The sequence below is a fragment of the Macaca fascicularis genome, chromosome 8 (assembly GCF_037993035.2).
Source record: "Macaca fascicularis isolate 582-1 chromosome 8, T2T-MFA8v1.1".
NCBI lineage: Eukaryota > Metazoa > Chordata > Mammalia > Primates > Cercopithecidae > Macaca > Macaca fascicularis.
In genome coordinates this window covers 132,882,020-132,907,321 of record NC_088382.1, presented here as the reverse complement: position 1 = coordinate 132,907,321, position 25,302 = coordinate 132,882,020, and the positions used below count along the sequence as shown (strand labels likewise).

The window sequence follows — 25,302 nt, the reverse complement described above, 5'->3', positions numbered from 1 at the left end:
CCGTCTCGGCCTCCCAAAGTGCTGGGATTACAGGCTTGAGCCACCGCTCCCGGCCAAGAATGTTTTAAAGAAGAAAAGAATGACGCCTTTGAGAGTAGGGATCTGGATTATTAATACCACTATTATTTTTAAACTGATGCTCTTTATTTGGTAATATGGGAAATTAGGGAACAAAGGACATTTAGTCCAACTTTCCTTCTGCTGCTTGGATGTGTAGTCTCTATTTGAATAATTCCAATGAGGAGGATTTTACCATCCTTCAAAATCGGGGTATTCTCTCTTGGGACTGCTCTCTTTCCTAAAAATGTCTCTCCATTTACTGACTAGATGTATTGTCTCATAGGGACCTGGTTTTGCTTTATAATTTTTGAAGCACTCTCTTCTCTTCCATTAAGCTAGTGTGCCAGTAAATTAAAAATAGCTCTAATCTGTGGTGGAGAATAAATGAAATCACTTACCCATTTTATTCATTTTCATTTGGATTAGACTTCAGAAACACAAACTTTAGCAGTAAACTTTTTATTTTACAAATTTTAGGTATAAAATTTATTTAAATATATTTGTATGATCCTAATTCATGTTTTCTTGATGATTTAGTTATTGTGAATTTCAGATACTGTTCTCTATGGTGATGCCTCCTGCAGGTCCTGTTGAGTTTTGTAGGACTATTTTCCTGTTCGTTCTAGTGAATTTAATAAACATTGAGTGATTACCTCCCTGAATTCAGGCTTCTTGTATGCACTTGGGAATGCAACATTAATGAGATGTCAGCCAAAATAGCTCAGCTAGGAGAGCATTAGGTTGAAGATACAAAGTTTCTTGGCTCAATCCAGAGTTTTGGGGACTTTGTTTTATCTCAAAAAAGTTGTGTCTCAGTCTCTTCGTGTTCCTATAGGAATACCCAGAGCTAGGTAATTTAGAAAGATGAAGGGTTTATTTGGTTCACAGTTCTGCAGACTGTATAAGAAGCATGGCTCCAGCATCTGCTTCTGGTGATGGCCTCAGGCAGCTTCCACTCATGACAGAAGATGATGGGGAATCCATGTGTGCAGAGATCACATGGCAAGAAAGGAAGCAAGAGAGACAGGGGAGAGGTGCCAGGCTTTTCCTAACCATCAGCTTTTGTAGGAACTGATAGAGTGAGAACCACATGGACAGCACCAAACTGTTCACGAGGGATCTGACCCCATGACCCAGACACCTCCTGTTAGGCTCTACCTCCAACATTGGGGACCGAATTTCAACATGAGATTTGGAGGGATCAAGCATCCAAATTATAGCAAGCTGTTATTAAAAAAAAGAGAGAGACACAATATCTATAGTAAGGAGACCACAGATATGAATGGGGGTGCAGGGACAGAAATGTAATATTACTCTGCCATGTACAGTATGGTAAGTACTAGACTAGAAAATAAACAGGGGAGGAAATGAGACCAAGTGAAAGGGAGAAGGTGGTCTCTAGTAGGGCTCCCCATCCCCTGTACCACAGACCAGTACCAATCCATGACCTGTTAGGAACTGGGCCGCACGGCAGAAAGTGAGAGGTAGGCAAGCAAGCATTACCACCTGAACTCTGCCCTCTGTTAGATGAGTGGCGGCATTAGATTCTCATAGAAGCACAACCCTATTGTGACTGCACATGCGAGGGCTCTAGGTTGCACACTCCCTGTGAGAATCTAATGCCTGATCTGAGGTGGAACAGTTTCATCCGAAAACCATCTCATCCCCCTGCAGTGCGTGCAGTATTTGGAAAAATGGTCTTCCATAAAACAGGTCCCTGGTGCCAAAAAGGTTGGGGACTGCTGTCCTGGAGGGCACACAGAGAGATCAGTGCATCCAGTGTCCTAACCTAAGGAAGCGCCTGAGCAAGGGTCTGAAAGTGCATTGAATGTCTGTGGATTGTCAGTCATTTCTAGTGTACCTAAAGCATAAGGAAATAGGAGGAAGGAAAGCGGGGTTAGACTAGGTTGTGAAAGGGATTATATGTCTGTCCCACAAGGAGTTTGGACTTTATTCTTTCAACATTGGGGACCTGTATCAGGAGACTGATGTGGTTGGATATGCTTTATAACTTTTGGTAGCATTATGGCAAGTGCTAAGAATAATGTTTCTGGTAGACCAGGCACGGTGGCTCATGCCTGTAATCCTAGCACTTTTGGAGGCCAAAGTGGACAGATCACCTGAGGTCAGGAGTTCGAGTCCAGCCTGGCCAACATGGTGAAACCCCGTCTCTACTAAAACTACAAAAATTAGCCAGGCGGCTGGTGGCAAGCACCTGTAATTCCAGCTACTCGGGACGCTGAGGTAAGAGAATCGTTTGAACCCAGGAGGTAGAGGTTGCAGTGAGCTGAGATTGCGCCACTGCACTCCAGCCTGGGTGGCAGAGTGAGACTCTGTCTTTAAAAAAAAAAAAAAAGAGAATGATGTTTCTGAAACTTTGATTATTCATCCTCCATCTTTGCTATTTTTGCCATACTTGAAGCATGCTTTTGGCTGATGAGTTAGACCAGTAGGAAGAAGCGGACATAACTAATGAACTAATGGATTAAATTTCTTGTCTTTTTTTTTTTTTTTGAAACGGAGTCTCACTCTGTTGCCCAGGCTGGAATGTAGTGGCGTGATCTTGGCTTACAGCAATCTCTGCCTCCTGGGTTCAAGTGATTCTCCTACCTCAGCCTCCGGACAAGCTGGGACTACAGGCACCTGCCACTGCACCTGGCTAATTTTTGTATTTTTAGTAGAGATGGAGTTTCACCATGTTGGCCACGCTGAATTTCTTACACACTTAATGGCCATAATATTTTAGTAGCTGTGAATGTTTTTTATAGTGTTAAAGTTCCTCCCTTGTTAACATTGCCATTTCACATTAATAGTAGTGTGCTTGCCAAAGCAGGCCCTTTCCCCCTTGTCTTCTAATATATAGCTGGCTAAAAAATTCAAATGAATAAGCTTGTGGCTGACCCAAGGTAAAGTACTTAACGTTCAGTAAGTTAGTTGGCTTGGAGACATTTATTTTGATCTTCAGAGGACATTTTTTCTGATTCTTATCTTATTCTAGATCTTTATAACTGAGCTATCCAGCCACTTCATATAAGTGAACTATAATTTGTTTAAAAGATCATAGTTACTTGTTTTAAAACATGTTTAAATTTATTTTAATGTAGGTGATTGGAGTTGTGCTTCAAAAATTTCAGAAATTCAACAGCATTTTATCTGCCAATAATAAGCTCTTTACTTGATTGCACCATGAGAAAGCTGCTAATGAGACTTGTTGAGCACAAAAATGGACTTGAAGAACGAAAAGCCATTGTTTTCAAATGAAGAACACTGAACAGTTTTAAGCCTCGATGCTTTTTAATCACCACTGAGCTTTTCCTCATAACATCAGAATGGCAAGCAGGCGAAAATCAACAACACCTTGCATGGTCCTTGCCAGTGCACAAGATCCAGACCTTGAGTTGATATCAGATTTGGAGGAAGGTCCTCCTGTACTTACACCTGTAGAAAACACCAGAGCAGAGAGTATCTCAAGTGATGAAGAAGTTAATGAATCTGTGGATTCAGACAATCAGCAAAATAAAAAAGTTGAAGGTGGATATGAATGTAAATATTGTACTTTTCAAACTCCAGATCTAAATATGTTTACTTTTCATGTGGATTCAGAACATCCCAACGTAGTGCTAAATTCATCCTATGTTTGTGTCGAATGCAATTTTCTTACCAAAAGGTATGATGCACTTTCTGAGCATAATCTGAAATATCACCCAGGAGAAGAGAATTTTAAGTTGACTATGGTGAAACGTAATAACCAGACAATCTTTGAACAAACAATAAATGATCTGACTTTTGATGGTAGTTTTGTTAAAGAGGAGAATTTAGAGCAAGCAGAACCTACAGAAGTTTCTTCTTCAGGAATATCTATCAGTAAAACTCCTATCATGAAAATGATGAAAAATAAAGTGGAAAACAAACGGATTGCAGTTCATCATAACTCAGTTGAGGACGTTCCTGAAGAGAAAGAGAATGAAATCAAACCAGACCGTGAAGAAATTGTAGAAAACCCAAGTTCTTCAGCTTCTGAATCGAATACAAGTACTTCCATTGTAAACAGAATACATCCAAGTACTGCCAGCACGGTAGTGACACCAGCAGCAGTTCTTCCTGGATTGGCACAGGTGATAACTGCTGTATCTGCTCAGCAGAATTCTAATTTGATTCCAAAAGTCTTAATCCCTGTTAATAGCATTCCCACCTACAATGCTGCATTGGATAACAATCCCCTTTTACTTAACACCTATAACAAATTCCCTTATCCAACAATGTCAGAAATTACAGTTCTTTCTGCTCAAGCAAAATATACAGAGGAACAGATCAAGATATGGTTTTCAGCCCAACGTTTAAAACACGGTGTTAGTTGGACTCCCGAGGAAGTAGAGGAGGCAAGAAGGAAACAATTCAATGGAACAGTGCATACTGTACCTCAGACCATAACTGTTATTCCTACACACATTTCCACAGGGAGTAATGGTTTACCATCTATTTTACAGACATGCCAAATAGTTGGTCAGCCTGGTCTGGTCCTTACTCAAGTGGCTGGAACAAACAGCTTGCCAGTTACAGCACCTATAGCCTTGACAGTGGCAGGCGTTCCAAGTCAAAATAATGTACAGAAAAGTCAGGTACCTGCTGCTCAGCCTACTGCAGAAGCAAAGCCAGCAACAGCAGCAGTTCCAGCTTCTCAAAGTGTCAAACATGAAACTGCATTGGTAAACCCTGATTCATTTGGCATTCGGGCGAAAAAGACAAAAGAGCAACTGGCAGAATTAAAAGTTAGCTACCTTAAAAATCAGTTTCCCCATGATTCAGAAATTATCAGACTTATGAAAATAACAGGCCTGACAAAAGGAGAGATTAAAAAATGGTTTAGTGACACAAGGTACAACCAGAGAAATTCAAAGAGTAATCAGTGCTTACATCTCAACAATGATTCCTCTACCACCATTATTATAGACTCCAGTGATGAAACCACGGAATCCCCATCTGTTGGTACTGCACAGCCTAAGCAATCCTGGAATCCTTTTCCTGACTTTACTCCCCAAAAATTTAAAGAGAAAACTGCAGAGCAGCTTCGTGTCCTTCAGGCAAGTTTTCTCAACAGCTCTGTACTTACAGATGAAGAATTAAATAGGTTAAGGGCACAAACCAAACTTACCAGAAGAGAAATCGATGCTTGGTTTACAGAGAAGAAGAAATCAAAAGCTTTAAAGGAAGAGAAAATGGAGATAGATGAAAGTAATGCAGGTAGTTCCAAAGAAGAAGCTGGAGAAACTTCTCCTGGAGATGAATCTGGTGCACCTAAGTCAGGGAGTACAGGCAAGATATGTAAAAAAACACCTGAGCAGCTGCACATGCTTAAGAGTGCATTTGTCCGGACACAATGGCCATCACCAGAAGAATATGACAAGTTGGCCAAAGAAAGCGGGCTTGCTAGAACAGACATAGTTAGTTGGTTTGGGGACACCCGTTATGCTTGGAAGAATGGAAACTTGAAATGGTACTACTACTATCAGAGCGCCAATTCAAGTAGTATGAATGGTCTGTCTTCCCTTAGGAAAAGAGGGAGAGGGAGACCCAAAGGACGGGGAAGAGGAAGACCACGTGGGCGGCCTAGAGGAAGCAAAAGAATTAACAACTGGGACAGGGGACCATCACTCATAAAATTTAAAACTGGAACTGCAATACTTAAGGATTATTACCTGAAGCACAAGTTTCTTAATGAGCAAGACCTTGATGAACTTGTTAACAAATCACATATGGGCTATGAGCAGGTCAGAGAGTGGTTTGCAGAAAGACAGAGAAGATCAGAATTAGGTATAGAATTATTTGAGGAAAATGAGGAGGAAGATGAAGTTATTGATGACCAGGAAGAGGATGAAGAAGAAACAGATGATAGTGACACTTGGGAACCTCCACGACATGTGAAACGGAAGCTTTCTAAATCAGATGACTGAAATGTAAGTTATGTAAATTTTTAATCTGTGTATATGTTCATCAACCACATACATTTTGAACCGTCACCTTGTTGTATCAGTCATCTTCATTTTTGATAGTTTTTTCTGAAGTAGTTTTTCTTTTCCCTAATAAGTCTAGGTACCACTAGTATAGCCAAGAGATAAATGATTATCATGTGTAGTTTTATTATTATTATGTAGAGTTTAATGTCTTAATTACTAGTTTTCATATGAATTGGGGTTTTTTTTACTTTGTTTTGAAGGAAAGTTACCCAGTCTCTATGAAGGGAGACCGGCAGTCGGGTTGAGGGGATTCACAAACAAATACTAAAGATAACTAAAATGTATTTATTGCAACGCCCCCTTCACTAAAGCTTCATTTTTTGCCTATTTAAGGAAAGAATTCAAAAATGAAAACTAAAAGGAAGGGGAAAAGTACACCAAAGGAAAGACCACAGGGTTGAGGATTGCACAGTTTTTTTAGGAAACTAGGTGAAAATGGGTATCTTTTTTTCTTCATTGCATTGCTCTCAAAACTTTATTCGATTTTTAACTAGAGTTAAAATGTTTTATGTATTTATGAAATTACTTGGTATCTTTTTAGTAATTTATAAAATTACTCAATATCTTTTTCTGTTAAAAGTCAAAGGTCTGTTTTAGGCCATATATAAATTCATGTTTGCTTAGGTAGCATCTGTCTTTGAAAACTGTGATATAAATTATTTCTGTTTTAGAGATCAAAAGGCAAATAACAGATTTGATATTAACCCAATTACTTAAAATATCTTTTCATTCTTTGGTATAAAACAAACCTGCTACCAGCACTAACATTGTATTTGATTTAAAGTATATCTCTGTAGTCTTAAAAATGCAAATAAATATGGCTTAAATTTGAAAGGTTTTGGCATGTTCCTTAAATCTTAGTTATATAAATTGGATTAATTAAAGTTGTACTGTAGTTGCAAATCAGATACCTGCTTTGGAGTTAGGAATTGAATTTTTAATACTTCTGGAATTTAATAACATAGTTTTGTTCTTTGCTATTCTTTGTTTTGGAGTGTTCCAGGGTAAAAGTACACTGTTTTGAAAACAATGCAGTTGTCATGAAATGTTTGTGTATGTCTGTCAGTAGTCCAAATAGCATCTTGCTATCAGAAATGACTGCAGTGTTCTCAAACAGTAAGAAAGGAAATGAGACGTTGACCCTCATTATTATTTTACAAGTGAGCATGCTTACTTATTTCCTTGGCTTTTTGCATCGGTATCCCATCCCCTACTTCTGTGCTTTCTTATTCTGTGCAGTTTTTCCTTAATTCCCTTATATCTCCTCTCTGGTTTTATTTATTTTAACAATTATTTATAGAGAGCTTAATGTGTGCCAGGCACTGTTCTTACTGTCTGGCAATCCTTTTTCAGGTTTTCTCCTTGTTAATATTTTTTAAGGGATAACAGATGAAACTAAAAATGTACCTATTTTAATAAGCAGTATAAATATCATTCCAGGTTATAGGGTATAATGTAATCATTTTAAGTTATAAGAATTTAAACAGTTTCGTACAGCTTTATCCTGAAGTGCAGCCCTCCATTTCCTAATGTCAGAAATCTTCAGAGCAGGCTTTCTTCTGACCCAGATACATAAAATATTTTTAACGGCCTTTTTTTTTTTTATTGCTAAACACAAGAATGTGCACTCAGCCAAGATTAAATCAACAAATTTGTTGCTGCAGTGAATGTTGTTGTTGTAACCTCTGCAATGATTTTTTTGGGGACTTGCAGTCTTTCAAAAATAATGCGAATTTTTTAGTACAATTTAGTTTGACCTTTAAGTTTGTATAGATAATTCTTATGTTATATATTAACACTGTAATGGATACTAATTCTGGTCAGAAAATTCACCTAAAGCTACAGTTTTCAAAAAATTATATGATGTATGCTATACATGCACTGTATTAGTCCATTTTCACACTGCTATAAAGAACTACCTGAGACTGGGTAATTTATGAAGAAAAGAGGTTTAGTTGACTCACAGTTCTGCCGGCTTAACAAGAAGCATGACTGGGAGGCCGCAAGAAACTTACGGTCATGGCAGAAGGTGAAGGGGAAGAAGGGTAAGCAAGCACATCTCACCATGACCGAACAGGAGAGAGAGCAAAAGGGGATGTTCCATACAACTTTCAAACAGCCAGATCTCGTGAGAACTCACTCACTATCATGAGAACAGCCAGAAGGGAAGTCCGCCCGCCCCCATGATTCAGTCACCTCCCACCAGGCTCCCTCCCCCGACACGCCCTGATTAAAAGTTATGTATGGGCTTATACAATTTCAAATGTAAAAACAGCCTATTTACATGTGTTGAAACAATAAGATTTTGTGGTATCACTGTCCCTTAATAGTTACAATTCACGGTAAGATTTGGGTGGGGACCCAGAGCCAAACCATATTATATACATTTGTGGTAGCATAGAAGCATGCCTTGCTTTTTAAATACACAAAAGTCTAAATTTATAAAACATCAAGTTATCATTGGCTTAGTAAAATAATTTTTCAGTTATAAGAGGATTCACCATAGCCTTCTCTAAACAGTTATTTCTTCATTTAAATATTCTTCAATTTACCAAAAAAGTTACCAACCTTCCCAAAATAGTTATTACAGGAAATGAGGTACATATATATCTTTTGTAGGCCGGGCGCGGTGGCTCAAGCCTGTAATCCCACACTTTGGGAGGCCGAGGCGGGCGGATCACGAGGTCAGGAGATCGAGACCATCCTGACTAACACGGTGAAACCCCGTCTCTACTAAAAAATACAAAAAAACTAGCCGGGCGAGGTGGCAGGCGCCTGTAGTCCCAGCTACTCGGGAGGCTGAGGCAGGAGAATGGCGTAAACCCGGGAGGCGGAGCTTGCAGTGAGCCGACATACGGCCACTGCACTCCAGCCTGGGCGACAGAGCGAGACTCCCGTCTCTAAAAAAAAAAAAAAAAAATCTTTTGTAGCTTATATAGAAATAGAAAAAAGTACAAGTCTTTAGATTTCATAGTCTGCTTATTACAGATGCTGACAATGAAATATATACTCCCTGCTAATACAATTTTAAATTAATTATTACATAAAGGTGATAAATGTTTATAAGCAAATCTAGCATATGAAGAACATATACATAGATGAGTTGCACACAAAGTCTAGTGTATTGTGTGAGACCTGTGGCAGGTGATTTCAAGAGAATACAAAAGATGTATTTTCATGAATAATTGATACTTTTATTTCTAAAAGTAGTAAAAATTAAAATGCGGTTTTCTTTAAATTTTCAGTTTTTTATGATGTTTTTCTTTTATAGCTGCCTAAAACGTTGAAGGAGAATCAATTCTTCAACTCAAGATGTCTGATTTACTGTGAATTGGCCCAGTCTTTGATGACATTGAAAACGTTTTGGGGCATACACACTCAAAAAACAGGATCCAATACCCAAAAGAAATGGAACTTAATGTTGTGCCAAAGTTAAACTACTGCAGTTGGTGGAAGTTCTGCAATGTAAATAGAACACTAATTAAAAAACAACTTGTAAAAATTCAATTTAAATTTTAATACAGTACATTTTTATTCTAATATGATGGAGACATTCTGAATCTTAGACTTTCTGAGGGGGTTTAATGACCACTAGAGCTTGTCCTCATATTCAGTCCAGCTTAATACTGTGTGTCTAGTAAGATGGGCTATATTGCCTCTATTCTTTGAGATGTGATTAAGCTTAGAACTTTGACCAAAAATTTTACAGTAAAAATTGTTAGGAATGGGTAAAAAAACCAAACCCTGATTTATTACTATGTCTTATTTATCAGACCCTGCACTAAGATTAAAAGTTGTGCAGGGGCTTATACAATTTCAAATGTAAAAACAGCCTATTTATATATGTTGAAACAATAAGATTTTATGGCTTCACTGGCCCTTAATAATTGGATCCTTCATTAAACACATTCATGGATACCACTGTTTCTACTGTTACTTGTTCCATTAGAAACTGATTTGCTTTTCTTAAACTGAAGGTAATTAATTCTGAAGAAGGAAAAGAAACTGGCATGATAATTTGGATAGGGAGAAACTTTGAAATAAATACTGCACCAAAAAATGTGAAAAATAATCATGTAGTAAATATATACTTAGTGTTTTCTTACAATTGTGGAAATCAGAAATGTTTATACAGGTGTCAGATCAGAATTTTTAAGAGTTATCTTTCAGTGAAATTCTACTTTTATAACAATTTCAGTGAATAGAGAAAAAATTCTGAACTGATCATAATGAGTTAAAAGTTAGCTTTTCACTTATGAATCATGGGAGTGTTAACTGTTAACTCGGCGTATCAGGAGACTGAAAGTTCATACTAACTTACAAACTTTGTAAAGACTGGTGCTGTTCATTCATGTTGGGAAGAACCCTTTCTTTTGTGACCATAGGACCATTTTTGAAAACGCGCTTTCTTCGTAGAAGAAATGTTCAGTTTAAATTAGCTTTGGATTTTAACATGTTTTTCTGAATGACCAGATGTAGGCTTGGCCAGTTTATTTTCTCTAATTTAATGAATAATAAATATTAAGCTCTTGGTTAAATGTTTTTCAGCCATTGAAAATGTTATGAAAAAGCCTTGAATATGCATGCTGCTTTCATTTTTATAAACTTTTTATTTTTTAACTATAGCTTTATTAGTAATTCCAAAATGCTGCAATGTAGCTGATTTCCTCACTCAGACAGCTGGCTTTGTGGGTGGCTTTTTTCATACTATTGTTAACTTTTTTAAAAAAGAAGCAATGTAAAAACTGTAATGCACTAAGCTTTTTTTTCTTTTACACGTTTAAAAACTTCTTAAAGCACTCTGTAATATAATGATTAAATTGCTCCCTTTTATAAACCATTGCTAATGTGGTCTGAGTTTTGTTTGACAATAATTTTAATGTTCTCAAAATTTGAAATGTCAAGTATTAGAAATGAAGCCTTTGAATATATTTGTTTCCCTTGCAATATGTTAACTCTGTGTAGCTGTAAATAACTATTAATAAATTTCCCTCATCTCTTTTATAGGCCTGATAAAATTCTTCTCTGACGTTTGCTAGCTTTTAAATACATTTATTTGACAGAGCAAAAGAACCCTCTTCTGGTTGATTGTGACCTTGAATACAAAATAAAAGTTAGTAGTGATTAGTAGTTTACAGTGACCTTTTTTTCATTTTATTAACAAAGTCAATTTTTAAAACATTGTGGTAAAGCATGTATCACATACTATTTGCCATTATACCAGTTTTTAAGTATAAATTCAATGGCATTAATTATATTCACAATGCTGTACCACCTTCACCACTATTTCCAAAAGTTTTTCATCACTCCAAACAGAAACTCGGAACCATTAAGCAATAACTCCCCATTCCTTCCAGCCCCTGGTAACCTCTAATCTACTTTTTGTCTCCATGAATTTGTGTATTCTTGATATTTCAAAGAAGTAGAGTCCTACAATATTTGCCCTTTTGTGTCTGGCTTATTTCACTTACAGTTTTCAAGGTTCATCCATGTTGTAGCATATATCAAGACTTTGTTTCTTTTCATGGCTGAATTACGTTTTATTATGTATGTGTGTGTGTGTGTGTGTGTGTCTATACACATATGCACTTCCCCCCACACACATTTTGTTTATCCATGTATCTGTTGATGGAAACTTTTTTCCCACCTTTTGGCAATTGTGAATAATGCTGCAGTGAACATTGGCATACAAGGATCTGAGTACCCGTTTTCAGTTCTTTTGAGTATATCAAGGAGTAGTATTCCTGAATCATGTGGTATTCTGTGTTTAATTTGTTGAGGAACCACCAAACTCTTCCACAGTGCCAGGATGTTCTCTGAAGCATCTGTACCATTTTACATTCCACTAGCAATATACAAGCATTCCAGTTTCTCCACATTTTTGCCAACACCTTTTGTTTTCAGTTTTAAAAAGTCATTATAAGCCCAGTGTGATGGTCTGTGTCTGTAGTCCCAGCTACCAGGGAGGCTGAGGTGGGAGGATCACTTGAGTCTAGGTGTTTGAGGCCAGTGAGAGCAATACAGTGAGACCCCATTTCTAAAAATAAAAAAATAAAAATTATAGCCATCCTAGTAAGTATAAAGTAGTGTCTCATTGTGGTTTTGATGTGCATTTCCCTAATGAAGAATGATAATGTCATTAGGAAAATGCAAATCAAAACCACATCTTTTCACATAATTATTTATATATCTTCCTTTGAATATATTGAAAGTCTGTTTAATCCTTTGCCCAGTTTTTAATGGGGTTGCCTTTTTGTTGTTCAGTTTTAGCTCTTTATATGTTCTGGATGTTACAGCTTTATCAGATACAGATGCTTCTTGACTTAGAATGGAGTTCGTCCTGATAAACCCATTGTAAGTTAAAATTTTTATAAGTTGAAAATGCATTTAATACCCTGATGAACTCACCATAAACTTGAACTATCATAAATTATTATTATTTTTTAAGACGGAGTCTCACTCTGTCACCCAGGCTGGAGTGCAACCTCTGCCTCCTGGTTTCAAGCGATTCTCATGCCTCAGCCTCCCAAGTATCTGGGATTACAGGTGCCCGCCACCATGCCCAGCTAATTTTTATATTTTCAGTAGTGACGGGGTTTCACCATGTTGGCCAGACCGGTCTCAAACTCCTGACCTCAGGTAATCAACCCACCTTGGCCTCCCAAAGTGCTGGGATTACAGGCATGAGCCACTGCACCCAGCCACAATCATAAATTATAAATCCACGTGTTCCTCAGTTTACCATGGGGTTAGGTTACCATGGGATTATGTGTTGGTAAATCCATCTTAAGTTCATCATCATTTGGGGACTGTCTGTATTACGATTTGCAAATAAGTTGATTCTCATCATGGATTCTGTATATGCAAATTTGCCTACACATTAAAATGTATTTGTAACCCCCAAATCAGTACTCATAGTACTTTCTTGGTCATTCCTGCACATATACAGAATGGAAAAAAACATTGTGTTGCTCAGTGCACATGTTCCCAGCAAAGGTCAACCAAAGAGATGCTTTGCCTTGTTTCAGGTCTCATACTGTAGAGACCTGAGTGTGTGTGTGTGTACATAGGAATTAAAAAGCATCCTTTTTGTAGTCTATTTATTACTGTGTTTTCCATATTTTTCTGCTTTCTGCAGTTTAAAATGTTCCCAAGTGTAGTGCTGAAGTGCTGTCAGTGTTTCTAAATATTAGAAGGCTGTCATGTGCCCTATGGAGAAAATGTGTGTTAGATAAGCTTCATTCAGGCATGAGTTACAGTGCTGTTGGTCATGAGTTCAGTGTTAATGAATCAACAGTATTAAATAAGGTGTCTTTAGGCTGGGCACGGTGGCTTATGCCTGTAATCCCAGCACTTTGGGAGGCCGAGGCTGGTGGATCACGAGGTCAGGAGATCGAGACCATCCTGGCTAACACGGTGAAACCCCATCTCTACTAAAAAGTTACAAAAAAATTAGCTGGGCGTGGTAGTGGGCACCTGTAGTCCTAGCTACTGGGGAGGCTGAGGCAGGAGAATGGCGAGAAACTGGGAGGCAGAGCTTTCAGTGAGCCAAGATCAAGCCACTGCACTCCACCTTGGGCAACAGAGTGAGACTCTGTCTCAAAAAAAAAGGGGGTCTTTAAACAGAAAAATACAAAACATGGTGATGTTTTGATTGTTTGATATATATTGTGACCAGAGGCTCGCAGGACCCTAACCCTCGGAGCATGTATTCAGGATTTGCTAATTCAGTGTGACTTTATAGAATGTAATAACTGAATAATGAGAATTAACTATTTTTCTCATTCTATAGGCTGTATTTTCATTTTCTTGATAATGTCCTTTGATACACAAAAAGTTTTAAGTTTTCTGGAGCCCAGTTTATCTATTTTTGTTGTTGTTGCTTGTGTGCTTTTGGTGTCATATCTAAGAATCTATTACCAGGCTGGGCGCAGTGGCTCATACCTATAGTCCCAACGCTTTGGGAGGCCAAGGCAGGTGGATCACCTGAGGTCAGGAGTTCAAGACCAGCCTGGCCAACATGACAAAACCCCATCTCTTCAAATATAAAAAAATTAGCTGGATGTGATGGCACACTCCCGTAATCCCAGCTACTCAGTAGGCTAAGGCAGGAGAATCACTTGAACCCAGGAGGTGGAGGTTGCAGTGAGCTGAGATCACCACTGCACTCCAGCCTGGGTGATAAACTGAGACTCTGTCTCAGAAAAAAAAAAAATTACCAAATTCAAGGTCATGAATAATTTTCTTCTAAGGGTTTTATGATTTTAGCTCTTATATTTAGGTCATTAATCCATTTTGAGTTAATTTCTTAATATGGTGTGAGGCAGGGGTCCAACTTCATTCTTTTGCATGTGGTAATCCAGTTGTCCCAGCATCATCTGTTGAAGCAATTATTCTTTCCCCCATTGAATGGACTTGGGACCCTTGTCAAAAACCAATTGGCTATAAATGTGTGAAGGTTTACCTCTGAACTCTTAGTTCTGTTCCATTGGTTGATATTTCTATCCTTATGCCAGTACCACATTGTTTTAATTAATGTAGCTCTGTGGTAAGCCCAAGCTGGAGAGGCCGTGTTTGGGATGTGTACAAACAAGGCAGAGAAGTCACTCTGCCTAGACACACAGAAGAAATGAGAGTACCTAAGGCGCTAGAATACGGGGCAGGCAGAACCAGCCAGTGACAGACATGGTTCTCCACATCTTCATGAAGCTCTGCCATTTTGTTTTCGGGGGATATTTAACAACATGTCAAATAAAGTTGACTTTGAACTGATCTACTCACTACCTGGGACTTTGGACAAGTTACCGCTCAGATCCTATTAATATTTCCTTATCTGTAAAAATGGGAATAATAACATCTAAACTCAGATTATGAGAATAAATAAAAATAATAGGGTGCCCATAGCATGACCTCATTATAGATGCTCAATAAATGTTGGTTCTTTCCCTCCCCTACTTGTAGATAGGACATGAACTTCTGACTTAGAACTGAGAAGTGCTCCTCTGCTCCTTTTGCCATTTCCTGGTTCTCGCTCTCTCTTTTTTTGAGACGACGTTTCGCTCTTGTTGCCTAGGCTGGAGTGCAATGGTGCGATCTCAGCTCACCACAACCTCCTCCCGGGTTCAAGTGATTATCTGCCTAAGCCTCCCAAGAAGCTGGGATTACAGGCATGTGCCACCACGCCTGGCTAATTTTGTATTTTTAGTAGAGACAAGGTTTCTCCATGTTGGTCACACTGGTCTTGAACTCCCTATCTCAGGTGATTTGCCCGCCTCAGCCTCCCAAAAAGTGCTGGGATTACAGGCATGAGCCACCTTTCCCAGCTCCTTTCTTTTATTTACCCATTCACCCATCCATTCAACAGGATTTGGATCTCCATAAATCAAACACATTTATTGCAGTGGTCTGAGCTAATCCCTGACTGGGGGCTGAGTTGACAAGATTGAAAAAGACACCACCTCTAACCTCCAACAGTCCACACAGAGTGCTAAATGCCACCGTGGATAGATAGAAGCATGGAAGAATTACAGGAAAGAAGGATGGCTGCCTGGAGGAGGTGGTGGTTACCTTGTGATAGGGAACTCAGTCACCTCAATCAAAAATCAGATTTTTATAGATAAAAGTCTACAGAAACAGGTTTTAATTGCAACCACACAATTTTAGATACTTGCAGAATTCTAGTTTCCTAACACTGCCTAACACTTGGCATTTCCTTAGTGTATGAGGTGGATTTAACAGTTACAGAGCATATAATGCCCTTCTATTTTATTGGTTTACTTTTTTAAAATGACATTACCCTAGCGCCTCTCTATCAAATGAGGCAGAGGTGTGTAACTTGGGGTCCCAGACCCCGGGTCCTCAGTAGTGATAGGAGTCTTTGAAGTTTTCATTATTGCCTGAGGTCCGATGCTAATCATATTTTACCTTTCTTCAGGCTTCCCAGGGCCCTAACAGCTGCTGCTTTGCTTTCAAGTGGAATTCTAATGTACAGTGAGGCAATGCTGGTAGACTTAGGCTGGGTAGAAGTTTGGATTGGCTGTTATATAGGATCTGGATTCTATTTTTTAAAGGAAAAATAAAATAATTATTAGTTAATAAATGCAGTTTTATACAGAAATCCTCCACAACTTTCAGGGAGAAACTGAAAGAGTCATTAGTGGTAAAAAGGCTGGAAACACCCGAGCCCAGGAATCCTGAGTCTAAAGGGCAAAGAACTACCTTTTATCCGTAAGCACCCTAACACTTCCTGTTTCAGCAGAAATATGTTTTTTTTTTTTTTTTTTCTTTTTATTTGAGACGGAGTTTCGCTCTGGTTGCCCAGGCTGGAGTGCAATGGTGTGATCTCGGCTCACCGCAATCTCCACCTGCCGAGTTCAAGGGATTCTCCTGCCTCAGCCTCCGAAGTAGCTGGGATTACAGGAATGCGCCACCACACCCTGCTAATTTTGTATTTTTAGTAGAGAAGGGGTTTCTCCATGTTTGCCAGGCTGGTCTCGAACTCCCGACCTCAGGTGATCCGCCGGCCTCAGCCTCCCAAAGTGCTAGGATTACAGGCGTGAGCCACCACTCCCGGCCAGAAAAATGTTTTAAACGGATCTTGATGAATTAATTCATCAGTAGCTAATACCTGGAGGCTGTTCAGGTGGAGCCTCCCACCCCAGGCTGCTGGATAAATGAGCTGGTTCTAGATTTTGGCAATAATTAGCAGAGAGATGGATTCTGACACCTAGGGGAGTGGATTAGGTGAGTTTGTGGAGGAAAAAGTTGGGTTGAAGAAAGAAGGATGAACCTGGTCAACATGAAGGAACCCCTCTCTACTGAAAATACAAAAAGATAGCTGGGTGTGGTGGCCCGCGGGAGGCTGAGGTGGGAGGATGGCTTGAGCCCAGGAGGTTGAGGATGTAGTGAGTCGAAATCGCGCTTCTGCACTCTGGCCTGGGCGACAGAACGAGGCCCTGTCTCAGAAATAAACAAACAAAATAAAATTTTAAAAAAGAACTCTGAAAGACATAAATAGTGTAAGAGAAACTGTTGAGAGTGAAGAGGAATAGGAAAAAAATAGGGAAAACCTGTATGTTTATTACCTACCGTGTAATATGGCACAATATTGTGCTGTACGATACTGGCCAATATTTTGTCAACAATCTCTGCTTTCTAGAGTCAAAAGTGTAAGAATTGTAGTAAATTGTAGTAAATGTTAGTCTTAGAATTTTGAGATTTGGTGTTCTCCAGGGTCGAATGAATGCTCCCTGATCTAGCCTCCCACGGTATATTTCTGTGTTTTTTCTTTCATAAATGCATGAATGACTCCGGTCTTTTGTTATTGGTGGTAGTGTCTCTTGTCCGGAAGCACGGACAGTACGAACTCATTTCTGTATTTCCCAACTTTCAGCCACGTAATGACTGAAACTTAACAAGTTACTTAACCTCTCCAAACTCCAATATCTTCAAAATAGGATTTGCAAAATGGGAATCACTGTGGCTTTCACAAGGTGGTCGTTAGCCGAAAAGAGAAAATGTGCTTAACACAGTGCCAGGAATGCACAGTGGTTAAAAATTGGTACTTGCACCGGGCGCAGTGGCTCACTCCTGTAATCCCAGCACTTTGGGAGGACGAGGTGGGCGGATCGCTTTAGATCAGGAGTTCAAGACCAGCCTGGGCAACGTAATGAAACCCAGTCTCCACAAAAAATACAAAAGTTAGCCAGGCGTGGTGGCACGCGCCTGTAGCCCCAGCTACTTAGGGGACTGAGGCGGGATGATCGGTTGAGCCCGGGAGTTCGAGGCTGCAGTGAGCCATGATCTCGCCATTGCACTCCAACCTGGGTGAGAGTGAGACCCTGTCTCAAAATTGTTTTATTTTATTTTATTTTTTATTTTGAGACGGAGTTTCACTCTTGTTGCCCAGGCTGGAGTGCAATGATGCGATCTCGGCTCACCGCAATCTCTGCCTCCCGGGTTCAAGCGATTCTCTTTGCCTCAGCCTCCCAAGTGGCTGGGATTACAGGCACGCGCCACCATGCCCGGCTACTTTTTGTGTTTTCAGTAGAGACTGGGTTACTCCATGTTGATCAGGCTGGTCTCGAACTCCCGACCTCAGGTGATCCGCCCACCTTGGCCTCCCAAAGTGCTGGGATTACAGGCGTGAGCCACCGCGCCCGGCCTTTATTTTAATTTTTAAAAAGGTACCTGCGAGTTTTAAACAGCTACTCTGGGGCCAGCGTGCTTTTTGAGGCGTGCCGGTAAGGATCGTTCTGTCCATCTCCTGACAAGAAGTCAAAACCTCCGTCCTGGGGTTCGGTCAGTTAGTGGGTCAGATAATCATCTCAGCTCAACCACTACTCCCAGCCAGCAGCGGCCACATCCCCGCGTCGCCCTCGAAGACTACAAGTCCCAGCCTGCCGCGCTCTGGGCCGTGGAAGCCCCGCCTTTTCCGGCGGGCCCCGCCTCCTCGTTGCCCCGGCCGCGGGCGCGCGATGGATACCGGGTGCTGGTTGTTCGGCGGCGAGTTCGAGGACTCTGTGTTCGAGGAGAGGCCGAAGCGGCGGTCAGGACCGCCCGCGTCCTACTGCGCCAAGCTCTGCGAGCCGCAGGTGAGAAGCTGGGGCCTCTTTGACTCATCCCGCACCCCAGGCCTCGCCCTCCGGGGGTCCCCGGCCCGTCCGCCCGCGCGAACGCAAACCCTGGCCAGCTCCAGCGCCCACCGCCTCCCCCGCCGTCCCTCACCCTACACTGGGAAGCGGACTTCCCAGGCCCCATTCCGGGTCCATGGGCGAGAATCCCCTCGTTGTCAGCAGCTTGACTCCCAACTGGCATTTGGCCGGCCTGGCTGTTGCCGGCTGGACTCACGCCCCTGCCCTGAAATCTCCGGTACCTTCCATTTGCCTTCACTACTCCTACAGCCGGGCGGTCAGGCCCCCAAAAACGGTGACGTCCGGCAAACCCACTCGCCCCTCCCTCTTCAGCGAGCTCCCCCTCCCCGTACCAACCCCGCGCTGTTATATTCGTTTTTCAAGGCACATCTTAAATGTCACCTCCTCCAGAAAGTCTTTTCCGATTTCGTCTTCCAGCCATATATTTTTGTCTTTGGCTCCCTTCCCTCTATTTAGCTTCTACTTAAAGCACTTGTCAGTATTCTCATGCAGTCCTGAGACCCGGAGTGCTAAATGATCGCACCAGCATGGGTTCTTGATGCCCTTGGCAGTGCCTAACAGTTTTTATTCATAATAGGGACTCCGCGAATATTTTTGAATTAGTACAGTATTACTTCCTATTCTTTCATGAGTGTAAATAGCTCATCAGTCAAAACTAATGTTTATGGAAAATACGGAAGTGTTCCGGGCACAGTGGTGGGTTCCTTCGCATATATTGTCTCATTCGTTCCTCACAATTGTACTGACAAGATGCCAGGCCCTCGATAATTACCGAATTATGTTTTTGGTTATTTCGGTTACATTTTCTCCTTATCACATAACGATCTTTCAAAGTTACCCTCAGCCCTGGATCACGTGGACTCAAAACAGGGAATGGGCTTGGAAACCACGTGGCAGAACATTAAAAAACTGGTTATGAGATAGGACTCTTGAATTCCAATATTGGCTTTACCACTTGCCTTGAAGGTGTCAGCTCCTTATTTGTCCCTTCAGAAAAATAATACATGCTGCCTCACAGAGTTATTGTGAGAGTGAAATGAGACGATGTATATGAAAATACTTTTGTCAGGTCTGATGTGCTGTACAGGTGCATAGAATTTAACACAAATTCTAAAGTCAAGTGATTTTTTTCTTTTTTTTTTCTTTTTTTTTTTTTTGAGGTGGAGTTTGTCGCCCAGGCTGGAGTGCAATGGCGCGATCTCGGCTCACCGCAGCCTCCGCCTCCCGGGTTCAAGCGATTCTCCTGCCTCAGCCTCGGAACTAGCTGGGATTACAGACGTATGCCACCATGCTGGCCTAATTTTGTATTTTTAGTAGAGACAGGGTTTCTCTACTGTTGTTAGCCAGGCTGGTCTTGAACTCCTAACCTCAAGTGATCTGCCCACCTTGGCCTCCCAGAGTGCTGGGATTATAGGTGTAAGCCACTGCCTTTCCGTATATTATTTATTCAATAGTCAAACAATCTCAGTCTCACTTTCCTTTTTATCCATAGGATTTAAATCAGTAGAAAAGCAAATAAAGGCCGGGCGCGGTGGCTCAAGCCTGTAATCCCAGCACTTTGGGAGGCCGAGACCATCCTGGCTAACACGGTGAAACCCCGTCTCTACTAAAAAATACAAAAAACTAGCCGGGCGAGGTGGCGGGTGCCTGTAGTCCCAGCTACTAGGGAGGCTGAGGCAGGAGAATGGTGTAAACCCGGGAGGCGGAGCTTGCAGTGAGCTGAGATGGGGCCGCTGCACTCCAACCTGGGTGACAGAGCGAGACTCCGTCTCAAAAAAAAAAAAAAAAGAAAAGCAAATAAAGTATCCCAGATGGGCATTTCCTCAGACTTCTCTCCTACAGGTTTTTGGTATTTTGTTGCATTGGAGCCTCCGTCTAGCCTTAATTTCTGTCTCCTTTGCTGAAATTATAGTTTTTTGCCATTATGACATTTTCATAATTGCACCATATCTATAATTCTTCTTTTCTATGTCCTTTGAGTAAAGAATTGTCAATCCCTATTCCAGTCACACTAAAATTTCTCTACAAGAGAGCATGTCTCATTTTAAAGAACCAATGTGGCCTGGATGCGGTGGCTCACACACTTTGGAAGGCCAAGGTGGGCTGAGGCAGGAGGATCACTTGTGCTCACGAGTTCGAAACCAACCTGGCCAACATGGTGAAACCCTATCTCTACAAAAAAAAAAAAAAAAAACAAAAATTAACTGGGTGTGGTGGCACGCACCTGTAATACCAGCTACTTGGGAGGCCCAGGCATGAGAATTGCTTGAACCCAGGAAGTAGAAGTTGAGCTGAGATCGTACCACTGCACTCCAGCCTGGGCAACAGGGTGAGACTCTCTCAAAAAAATAAATACATAAATAAAGTAAAGAACTAGTGTGAACTATGCTAGATAAATGTAGGTTCCCAGGCACCACAGCCCTATGTATTGAAAATGCTGTAGATAAAATCATACAGTTGTGTGCTGCTTTTCTAGAGAGGTATCATATTATTGTTGCGCTTATTACCTGTGATAATTTTTTTTTTTACTTATTAAATATATTTTTAGTTGAGACAGGGTCTCACTCTGTTGCCCTGGCTGGAGTGCTGTGACCTGAACACAGCTTACCATAGTCTCCGAGTCCCAGACTCCCAAGCAGTTCTCCCACCTCAGCCTCCCAAGTAACCACATCCCACATCCAGCTCCTCCTTTTTTTTTTTTTTTTTTTTTGTAGAAATGAGGTCTCCCTCTGTTGCCCAGGCTGGTCTTAGACTCCTGGGCTCAAGCAATCCTCCCACCTCAGCTTCCTGAGCAGCTGGGACTACAGGTGCATGCCACCATGCCCAGCTAATTTTTTTTTTTTTTTTTTTGAGACAGTCTTGCTCTGTCGCCCAAGCTGGGGTGCAGTGGGATGATCTCTGCTCACCGCAACCTCCACTTCCTGAGTTCAAGCAATTCTCCTGCCTCAGCCTCCCAAGTAGCTGGGATTACAAGTGCATGCCACCACGCCTAGCTAATTTTTGTATTTGCAGTAGAGACAGGGTTTTGCCATGTCCACGCTGGTCTTGATCTCCTGGGCTTAAGCTATCCACCAGCCTTGCCCTCCAAAAGTGCTAGGATTATAGGTGTGAGCCACTGTGCCTGGCCTGCCCAGCTAATTTTTAAATATTTTGTAGACATAGGGTCTTTCTCTCGCTATGTTGCCCAGACTGGTGTCAGACTCCTGGCATCAAGCAGCCTACCCACCTGGGCCTCCCAAAGTGCTAGGATTGCAGGTGTAAGCCACTGCACCTGAGCAGCTTGTGATCATTTTAATAAAAATGGAGCCCTAATTACGTTCTTTGTCAGTGTGTTTCTCCTGAGTCTCGTCTTGAAGAAGTCTTTGAGGTTTAATCAATTATATTATGGGAAATTGCTTCTGATATGAGGTGGAAAAGCATAGCTTCACTCTCTAATAGACTGTTTTCATGATTTCAAGTGGTTTTATGAAGAAACAGAAAGCAGTGATGATGTTGAAGTGCTGACTCTCAAGAAATTCAAAGGAGACCTGGCCTACAGACGACAAGAGTATCAGGTAGAATTCCACATACAGAAGATGGCAGTGCTGGCCGGGCGCGGTGGCTCACGCCTGTAATCCCAGCACTTTGGGAGGCCGAGACGGGCGGATCACGAGGTCAGGAGATCGAGACCATCCTGGCTAACACGGTGAAACCCCGTCTCTACTAAAAAGTACAAAAAACTAGCCGGGCGAGGTGGCGGGCGCCTGTAGTCCCAGCTACTCGGGAGGCTGAGGCAGGAGAATGGCGTAAACCCGGGAGGGGGAGCTTGCAGTGAGCTGAGATCTGGCCACTGCACCCCAGCCTGGGCGACAGAGCAAGACTCCGTCTCAAAAAAAAAAAAAAAGAAGATGGCGGTACTTGACGTGGGCTCTTGTTTTATCGATTATGGCATATGCAAATAACAGTGTGCCAAGTTAGTGTGGTGTTTATGAAGATGAATTTAACCTTTTGTGATGTGTGTTTGTAATCTGAGGTGCCCAAGTTTCTGTCCTTTTCTGCTTGGCTCTGTATGATTTGTTTGTTTCCTGTAACTCCAACAAAAGGATCTATTTGGGGTCCTTGTAGGTTTATTCCCCAAGGTTTTGTATCTCCTCATTACTTAGGACCCTCTAGCACAGATATTTCACTGTGCCACAGGAGCAAATCACCCCAAGATGTGTAGGAAAAAGGAAGAACTAACAACTAGATGTTAGATTGCGTTACACATGTATCTCATTTCATCTTCATGAGAATCCTGTTTTTATTTTGCTCATGAAGAGGTTATAAAGTAAGTTAGTGGCAAAACCAGAATTCAAAGCCTGGTATATTTGGTCTCAGAATATTCTTTCTACTATGTCATGATTCTTTCCATAGTAGTAGTGATTATTTTCTCTAGCCATTCCTTCTCTACCTTTTAGGAAAATAGGATTGACTAGATGTATTAGTCCATTTTCATTCTACTGTGAAGAAATACCCAAGAGTAGATAATTTATTAAAAAAAAAAAAAAAAAAAAAAGAGGTTTAATGCACTCACAGTTCCACATGGCTGAGGAGGCCTCACAATCATGGCAGAAGGTGAAGGAGGAGCAAAGTCATGTCTTACATGGCAGCAGGCAAAGAGAGCATGTGCAGGGGAACTGCCTTTCATAAAACCATCAGGTATCTTGAGACTTACTAACTACCATGAGAAGAGCATGGGAAAAACCCACCCCATGATTCAGTTACCTCCCACCAGGTCCCTCCCATGACATGCGGGGGTTATGGGAGCTGCAATTTAAGATGAGATTTGGGTGGGGACACAGCCAAACCATATCACTAGAATGCTGAAATCTTCTTTAATTCATTTAAATATTCATTTAATTCATTGGTCAGTTATAACATTACTTTCCACCTACGGAAAAAATCACCCCTATTCTGAATCCTTTTTTCTGTTGTGTTTTCCTCCTTTCATTCCTTTATTTAACAAATAATTTCCAGAAAGCACTGCAGGAGTATTCCAGTATCTCTGAAAAATTGTCACCAACCAATTTTGCCATGAAAAGGGATGTCCAGGAAGGTCAGGCTCGGTGTCTGGCTCACCTGGGTAGGCATATGGAAGCACTGGAGATTGCTGCAAACTTGGTGAGTGATTTTATTGCTGATTTTCACACATATTTCTATAAGGGTGGTCGAATGGTGTATTTTTTGAAAACAAAACAAACTTCTTGCTAGTAGCAAAATCTATGGGTTTGGATAAGCAGAAGAAAATTGTCAGGGGTGTGAGAATTTTATTATGATGACCAACTTAGAACCTAGGCATAATCATTTTCTTGTAATACTTTTCTTGTGTCATTCTCAAAATTCTTTATTGCCTGAAAATCTCCTTTGCAGAGGTTTTTCTCTTGTTAGGAGTAACATTCAGTGTGGAAGGACTATGAGTGATCTGTTTTCTTCATTAGATTGTTTTTAGACTTTGTTCTCCAAAATTTCTACAATGAACATATATTTTTCTAAGCACAAAAAAGGTCCCCCCCACAAAAATGACTAAATACTCATACCAAGCCACACTTAATAGTCCTTTTTATTTTTAAGTGAAATTTGCAGAATTTTTTTTTCTTTTTTCTTTTCCCCAATCAACAAAAGGGACACTTTATTGAGGCCCCAGGGCCATGGGGCCTGGGCAGGAGGCTGCTGTTTGGGGGAAAGAAGAGCCTTCTTTGGCCTTCTTCTTGGGGCACAGGTTGTTGGTTTGGCCGCCCTTCTTGTGGCAGTTGACAGCACAGCGGGGTGCAGGCGGGCACAGCACTTGCGGCAGATCATGTTGTTGCGGTTGTATTTCTGGGCGAACTGGCGGAGGGAAGGCTCAGTAATGCCACCTTGCAGGCGCAGCACCATGTGCAGAGTGGACTCTTTCTGGATGTTGTAGTCTGAGAGAGTGCAGCCATCCTCCAGCTGTTTGCCCGCAAGTATCAGATGCTGCTGGTCAGGTGGGATGCCCTCCTTGTCTTGAATTTTGGCGTTGACATTCTCAGTGGTGTCACTGGGCTCGATCTCAAAGGTCTTGCCTGTGAGGGTCTTCACAAAGGTCTGCATCTCCACGTCTGGAGCTTGGCAGCCTCACTGAAGAAAAAGAGCGAATTTTCTTTCTTTCTTTTTTATTGATTTTTTTGAGGCAGAGCCTCACTCTGTTGCCCAGGCTGGAGTGCAGTGGCGCGATCTTGGCTCACCACAACCTCCGCCTCCTGGTTAAGGCAATTCTCCTGCCTCAGCCTCCTGAGTAGCTGTGATTACAGGCACCCGCCACCACACCTAGCTAATTTTTGTATTTTTAGTAGAGAAGGGGTTTCACCATGTTAGGCTGGTCTCGAACTCCTGACATTGTGATCCGCCCGCCTCGGCCTCCCAAAGTGCTGGGATTATAGGTGTGAGCCACTGCAATCGGCATTTTTTTTCTTTAAAAAAAGTTTTATTGCCTTTTTCCACACATTCTGAAGCGGAATTTTTTTTTTAAGGGATAAAGAAAGGCCGTGCTTTCCAATTCTAGATTCTATTGCTTTTGTTTCTAGGTTAAGGCATTA

The 25,302-nt window shown here is 41.3% G+C and overlaps 2 protein-coding genes and 1 pseudogene across 6 annotated transcripts in view; 2 read left to right on the top strand and 1 right to left on the bottom strand.

Moving 5' to 3' along the window:
• ZHX1 (zinc fingers and homeoboxes 1) overlaps positions 1–11,204 on the top strand; it is a 28,374-nt gene extending 17,170 nt beyond the window's left edge. For all 5 annotated transcript variants that reach the window (XM_045398659.3, XM_065519588.2, XM_005564020.5 and 2 more), the window contains exons 3-4: positions 3,165–6,014; positions 9,346–11,204. In XM_045398659.3, the coding sequence (XP_045254594.2) occupies positions 3,390–6,011 (2,622 nt within the window). In that variant the 5' untranslated portion in view covers positions 3,165–3,389 and the 3' untranslated portion in view covers positions 6,012–6,014; positions 9,346–11,204. The remainder of the gene's footprint in view (positions 1–3,164; positions 6,015–9,345) is intronic.
• C8H8orf76 (chromosome 8 C8orf76 homolog) overlaps positions 1–25,302 on the top strand; it is a 56,775-nt gene that overhangs the window by 16,041 nt on the left and 15,432 nt on the right. Inside the window, exons 3-5 of the mRNA XM_005564023.4 lie at positions 18,423–18,667; positions 22,186–22,281; positions 23,723–23,866. Of these exons, the coding sequence (XP_005564080.2) occupies positions 18,551–18,667; positions 22,186–22,281; positions 23,723–23,866 (357 nt within the window). The 5' untranslated portion in view covers positions 18,423–18,550. The remainder of the gene's footprint in view (positions 1–18,422; positions 18,668–22,185; positions 22,282–23,722; positions 23,867–25,302) is intronic.
• Positions 24,375–24,850, bottom strand: LOC102138689 (ubiquitin-ribosomal protein eL40 fusion protein-like; annotated as a pseudogene).